Source organism: Palaemon carinicauda, chromosome 39, assembly GCF_036898095.1.
Source record: "Palaemon carinicauda isolate YSFRI2023 chromosome 39, ASM3689809v2, whole genome shotgun sequence".
In the NCBI taxonomy this organism is placed as follows: domain Eukaryota; kingdom Metazoa; phylum Arthropoda; class Malacostraca; order Decapoda; family Palaemonidae; genus Palaemon; species Palaemon carinicauda.
In genome coordinates this window covers 42267697-42275235 of record NC_090763.1, presented here as the reverse complement: position 1 = coordinate 42275235, position 7539 = coordinate 42267697, and the positions used below count along the sequence as shown (strand labels likewise).

At 33.8% G+C, this 7539-nt stretch overlaps 1 protein-coding gene across 1 annotated transcript in view; it reads right to left on the bottom strand.

Moving 5' to 3' along the window:
- Nucleotides 1-1294: 1294 nt before the first annotated feature.
- Nucleotides 1295-7539, bottom strand: part of LOC137631145 (uncharacterized) — a 284642-nt gene continuing 278397 nt past the window's right edge. The window contains exons 4-6 of the mRNA XM_068362843.1: nt 6215-6804; nt 5847-6014; nt 1295-5521 (exon numbers count right to left, since the gene is read on the bottom strand). Coding sequence (XP_068218944.1) covers nt 4127-5521; nt 5847-6014; nt 6215-6804 — 2153 coding nt within the window. The 3' untranslated portion in view covers nt 1295-4126. The remainder of the gene's footprint in view (nt 5522-5846; nt 6015-6214; nt 6805-7539) is intronic.

Sequence of the window (7539 nt, the reverse complement as noted above, 5' to 3'; positions counted from 1 at the left end):
CATTATCTATTGTAACAATTCTGTTGTTACTGCTGGGAAGAATCTACGAGTAATGATACAAGTCGTACTTGTCCTACCTACTTTTATAGTAACTTTTATAGGAATATATTTTAAAGGTTGATGATACTCATCATTTGTAACTATGTGGATTTATGAATGTATAATTATAAATTTTGTGTGTATAAATTGATTTATTGTCACATGAATATATGGTTGTTCATTTATTGTGTGTACAGTATACAGTAGTGAAATATTCCCTTGACATACATTAAGGAATACTAATGAGTTCTGACATTCTTAATATATAACTGAGAAAATGGCTTAGCCTAATTTTATAGATTCTTTTTCTAGCCTATTTGGTCTTTTAGTTTAAACCCTTTCCTTAAATTACATTTTGCTGTAGCAGAAATGTTATTAATAAATGTTATCACACAGCTTTCTTTTGGTCCATGGAATGTTTCTGTTTATTTTACCTTAAAAAGTGTGAGCATACTTTTCGAAAATGTTGAATAAAGAGTAAAAGAAGACTCAAATATTTTTTTTCTAAATGTCTTACGAAGTTAATAATTTTGTTTTATTGTTAGATAGCCGTATCATTGATTAACTGATTTAAATCTTTATTCACAAATGTCCTTTAAAATTAATTTTGGCTCTTGGAAATTGCATTCACAAATATAAACAAGATGAATTGAAAACACCATTACAGGTATAAATCTGTTTGATGAAAGGTAATATATTTGTTGAGGCCCATCTGTACTAGGGAACAGATCGTTAACTTCCATCAAACTTAACGAATTTAGTGTGAACTGCATTTCCATCGAAAGTAACTTAAATATCTATTTCCTCAGGAATGGTTTATCCTTGTGACTCTGAGGTTAACAAAATCTACCATTTGAATGTTTTTTGTTTTTCATGTAAATCTTACAACAATTATCACAATTAGTTGTATCATTGGATCTAATTACATTTAACTTTCCTACGCCCGGGAATTTTGACAGGAGTTAATAACATGAACATCCCACACATGAGCAGAATGTAGTATTACTTCGATGAAATAAATACCAAATAAATCCGTATCTTGCTGTGCAAATGCGCACATTAATTTATCTTTAAAGGAGAGCGACCATCTCAGTCAGGATTAAATGCAAAGAAAGAGTAAAACCTTTCTATTCGAAATGTAATGTGTTCTTGTCCATCTGATCATGAGGAAGGCTAAGATAAAAAAAACTATATATATATATATATATATATATATATATATATATATATATATATATTGTGTGTGTGTGTGTGTTAGTACTTTGCAACGCTTGTAATTAAGTTTTTGTTCTGATTACTTTTAGGCCTCCTTGAAAATTCTCAAAGAACTCTAAACAGTAGTCATTATTCACTTATTATGAACGTGTGCATATTTTTTACATATATTTTTATTAGGTAATTTTCGCTGAATCATCGTGAATAATTGACATCTTTCAAAGGAACAATTTACTTAAAGGGTTATTGATAAAATGTCAATGTATTCCAAATGGAATTCTTTTCAAAACACTTTAGTGTCCGTATCTTGTAACGTACCTACTTGGCATCTGCAACAAATAGTAGCTTTTCAGTGCTTATTGGCAATGGCTGGTCTGTTTGCTTAAAATGTAACTCATGAAATAAAAAACCTGATAATTATGGTGTATTCACAAGCTTGTACTTTCGGAACTACCAATCGGGACTGAAATTAAAGTATAACTTATAAGTAAATAATAATCTTACAGTAGAAAAAGCATTAGATCGAAAAATCAAGATTACATATTCATTTTGACTAGTTAATACAATGCGTTGAAGATATTGTCCAATGCGACCACCTTTAGACTCGCGAACCAAAAGAAACCAAATAATTTATAAACTAATAACATTGCTTTTGAAATGCATTCAACAATTTTGTCATTCATGTACATCTGGAGCAACTACATTTGAAGAAGAATGTACTATACTGGCAGGGAGTGAAATCTGCACCATTCCATAATAAGAGAAACGTCTCTTAATAAACCCCCATTATGTACAATGGCACTGAATAACTTTCTTTGCTTTACTGCTTTATTTCAGCCTTCAACTTTACTCGCCTCCCTTCCTAATTTCTCATGAAACAAGATTCTTTGACTCTGGTTTTTATGTTTTCTCTTTTAGCCGATTGTCAACTTACATCTAGAAGGTAAAAAAAAAAAAAGTTTTTCGCTTTCTCGGTGTGTGCCCGTGTCGAAATTGTGTATTATTACTCGAAATGGAAATATACTTTATGAAGGTAGTGTTGTAAGTTGATATTGGAAGCACTTTCTTTTCAATTAAATTAAATTTGGCAAAAAAAAAAAAAAATAGTTTACATTGTTTTGATTTAATGATCCAGAAGTTATTTCTTAGCTATAATAAGATACATCAGTATTCAATATCCTGGGATGAATGTAAACAAAGTAAATTTCCAAAGTTAATTATCTCATCATCCAGCAATCCTAATGTTTTCTTCATGAGATGTAAACCTCATCTCTCTCTCTCTCTCTCTCTCTCTCTCTCTCTCTCTCTCTCTCTCTCTCTCTCTCTCTGGTTTTTGGTTCTTTCAGAGTGTAAAAAATGCTAGGTACCTTAAGTTAACCAGATTTAGTTAGGTTCGTTCTTGGATTATTTAAATGCTTCTAAAAAATGTACGTATAATTCGATAGTATTGTAGATAACCTTCTAAAATACTAATTTACTTTCAGTCAATTAAAATAAATGACCCTTAGACAAGCAAAGGCCTTATTGTGCTTTTTAGTTTTGATTAGATGGTGACCAGCGAGCTTAACCTGCCAACATTGAAGGCAAAGTATAGGAAATGCAAATGACAGCATAAATTTGATCATCATTGTAATTGCCAGGGTACTTTCGATGTTTGATTATTACCCAACACATTTGGTTTCAATTGAGTGCCTAATTTTAAGTATAAGACCATTTTAATCAGACTGGATAAAAAAATATGCATGTTTATGTTTATGTCAATGAATATGCTAGGTTATATACAAGTTTTGCTTGTATATGTATATAGTTGCACATATATACTATTTTTTGAGTACTCAGGTATTTTTTAAGTATAAACTAGTATACCTCCCATATAAGCGAAAGTTATAATTCTCATGTCTAACCTATGAGGAAAGGTGCTCATGTACTATTATAGGAAACCGATAGTTTCGTGTGTATTTTAATATACTCAAAATATCTATGAGCCAGCCTTAGACTACAAAATACTGTATTGAGGCTAGAATGTTATATTTACGCAGAATTTTTTTCGGTTAAATTCATTTTAACTTATGGTTGGGAAGAAAATAAGAAACACTCTTAAAACATACTGAAACTCACTAGATTGAATTTCAGTTGGGAAAAAAAGGATTAAAAATCCCTTTCGTGGAGAGAAGCTTTAAAACTTAATTGAACATCAATATTTGTATGTGAAATTGATATGGTGTTTGATTCCAATAATGGAAACTTAATTTCATGAAGTCATGAGAAATCTTCATGTGATTTTTAAATTGATTATCCAGGTTCAAAGTAAAAATTAGTAGTGGTCAGAATCAATAGTTACATCAAGTTTTTTTTTATATATACAGTACAATAGCTTGATCAAGCTCATTCATAAACTTCATCATCGAAGGAATGAATTGAGGTTGAAGAAACAACGGAATGATAGTACTTTCTTTGAAGTATGTTCCATTATGAAACATTTATCATCAGAACAGCTTACACATAAAGAAAATAGAAATTTTTTTTTCATAAAATTAAAGAAAAAAAAAATAACATACTTTAAGATTGACTACAACGTCACCGGGGTACTTTCATCATCCATAGGATGGTTGAATAAGTATTTTTTTTTCTTATCTATTTTAACACTTTGCAAAAAGTCCCTCTTATTCACATAGCATCATTATTTAATGGTCCATACTGTCTGGGAAATGCCGTATTGCTATGAAATTCCATCTAAAATAAAGTAGTAGAAACACCCATAGGATGTCAGGGTAGGTGAGAACCATTAACATGCTTTTAAACAAGATATTCATCTCGCTCTGGTGGTATCTAACAGATGATTTAGTACATAATACTATGGAAACAATCACATTTAAAGGAAAGGAAGAGAACCATCCGTAGGATGAATATCGAGGCAAGTATGGTGGCCTGGGCGTGGGCAAGCCCTCCATCCAGGGTTTTCGACACTACTCCAGCGCCAGTGACCCTGGTGACGATAGAGATTGTCGCCATAACGGTTCAAAGCCTTTTTGCCTGGATTCCAAGGTCCTGATACCAAATTCGTTCCCACTTTTAACATGGAGCTGAGAAAACATGTAAAGGGAACAGGTCTTCCAGGTTTAGTAGTCCTGGTCTTGTTCATGAGGACATTCTTTGCCATCTTGATTGTGGTTGGAATATGGCCATGCTGAAGGCAAACCAGGTTATCTGGGTATTTACCCAGGGCTTCTAACGTGCCTTCCGATGGCATCTTGTTGACGCCCCACAAATCCATGAAAAATCCTCCTGGACTTGTCGAATATATGTATTTACTGATGATCGATGAATTGACCCTATTAACTTGGTCACTAAAATATGGCGAAAGGCCCAAGCGCCTCATGCGAGCTTTATTCCTTATGAATATTTCTACATCTGAATTACGGTAATAAGCATCATCATCGAAATCCCACGGAAGACCATCCTTGAACTTCACAGCCCCTAACAGAGTACCTGAATTTATTTCGTATGGAACACGATTTTCTCTTGCAATAATATTAAGTGTGCTAAACATCTTATATTTGATTTTCAAGCAGCATGGAGGTAGCATGTAGTGCTTTACTTTGTGATAAGCATTGCAGTCGTAGCGCATTTCCCGACAGTCATACTCTAACGTCGTACCATTATTGAATATCATTATATTAATCTCCCATTTTTGTATTAGCTTTTTGTATTGTCTCTTTATGGCCCACACCATTAATCGGGCTTGTTTTCGGTCTTCCTTTGTGATGCAACTTCTATCCACTTCCCGATGCAGCTCTCTGGGTCTGATGTTCCTTTGCGAATGGAACATAACATCAGGGCAAGTCATAGTCAGGATCCCCTTCCTTTGGAGTTGCAGACCCCAGTCAATCATTTGTGATCTGTGTGGCATGTTTACATCAAATGGCACTTCACGAAGAATCTTTGTTTCTGCTAGAAAGGAAGAGGAAGTGACGTCACAGAAGAGACATGCCGCTTTAGAGAACTCGTATCCATCTCGTAGTCTAAGGCGTGAATTGTCCAGTGTGAGACGAGTGCAGGTGTAGTCCCAGAAACCATCTCGACCCCTCTCAGCTGCACCGACAACTCCCACCCCGAGTTTTCGAAGTCCGATGAGAATGGAAAGTAAGCGAAGAAGGTTGATGTCATCTGTTACAGCTGATGTTCCATCCAGCACTAGGCTGTAAGGAGTGGTAACATGATCCAACAATAAACCCAAGTCTACTCGCCTCCATTTTTCGCATGGGACCTGGAGGGGTAAATCATGTGGACATTAATAATAAAGGATAGTTGGTATGGTAAGTACAAGAAAGAAGTAAATATGAGTTAATTTTCTAAAGCTACATTGTTTTATCTTTAAATATACAGGAGTGGTGAGTATTACTTTGTTAGTTTATAGTGGTTGGCTTAACAATTAGTAATACTTTTGAAATTGATATTACTTTACCTTTTAATGATTTACTTGATGAATGATTTGTAAAGCTCATGGCACATTTTTTTCTCTAACTCCGTAAGAATTGAAGGGCATAAATTCATCCTAAAACTTAACTCAGTCTCAATATTTTGATACCTACTGTAAGAACGTTCACTCCTGGATGATGACTAATGTCATCAACTTCAGCTCGTTTCTCTTCATCAACGGCTACAATTACAGCTATTCCCGTCCACATGGCAACAGCTTGCCGTACTACACTAACAGTGTAAGGTGGAGATGAGCCACAACCATCCACCAAGACTGTTATCTGTATCCGGACAGTGATTTTTTTAAACAATGCATGGTTTAAAAGGTTTCAAAGACAAATTTTCAGAAAATATTGTACAAATATTTCCAAAGTAAATGCTCTTACAAGTTTCATACATCAAATGGAATCATTCTCAAAACTTGCAAAAAATGCAGTGCTTGAATCATTAATTAGAAACAGTTTATTTACAATATTCTTACCTGACTTTTGATGGAGGGCAGTGGCTCATCGCCCAGGTCTAGCTCAGCTTCCCCAGGCAACATATACATCTGATATACAGATTTCACTGCATTAGAGAATTCTAAGTTATTGTTCAACTTAAAAATCTCGGCTTTCTCTTTATCACTTCTGCTATCTTCCTCCAGAACTTTTGATTTATCAGACTTTGCTTCCGGTAATGCAAACTGAGTAAAATTACCCTTATCCAGATGTGAGTGACTGCTGGACAGTGATTTCGTATGGTTCCCTATGGGAGAATGAATGCTCTCCCCTAACCTGCCATTTTTTTGGAAATTTTCAGGGCTCAGCTCCTGGAAACTACTGACCCCTCTCATTTTCTCAACCAGCAGGTCTCGACGAGATCCCCTTTTCAATGGGTGTTCCATTCGTGTCTCATCTTGTTCATCTGCCAACATCTGGATAGCTGGAGAAGAAGTAGAATCTAACGACGGAGGAATATAAGCCCCTGGCTGCATCATTGGAGGACCCCTGACTTTAGACGAGTACCGACTGTCTAAAAGGGCTGCAGTGGCTTCCAGCTCAGCAGCAGCAGCTGCAGTATTACCAGAACCTGTAATAAGATTGTATAAGTTAGATTCTTATGAAAGCAGTTATAACAAATAATCATACAAGTTAACTACATAATATACAGTTTACACTTACATATTATTATTATTATTATTATTATTATTATTATTACTATTATTATTATTATTATTATTATTATTATTATTATTATTATTATTATTATTATTATTATTATTATTATTATTATTATTATTATGACTAGCTAAGGTATAAATGAGGAAATTAAATAAGGAAATGAATAAACTACATGAGAATTAATAAAAAATAGATATAAAATATCGTAAGATCGGCAACAACGTCAACATACTGTAGTTGTATATATAAGTGACATTTTATCACTATGTTATCAAGTTACAAATAACTCATTCATGACTCCCCTAGTCTAATATCAAGTAAATTTGGTCTTCCAGTTAGGACATGATGTTGTCTTGGTTTCATTAGTAATTAAGGGCCCTACAGGTATGCCAATATATGGGGGTATAGGACGAAAAACACATAATCCTAAAAAAGATCACTGAGATTCGTATGGAAATGGAGAATGCGTATACACAATATTTTGTCAAAATTCCTCAACTTTCATAGTTACAGGGTAATTAGTAAAAGTAACTCAATAAACCAATAACATTGATCCATACTAGAAAATGAAGTATTTCTTCTGTTATCGTAAATTTTGATAATTATCACATTTTAATATAAAACAAATTTTGAGCAATGGCAT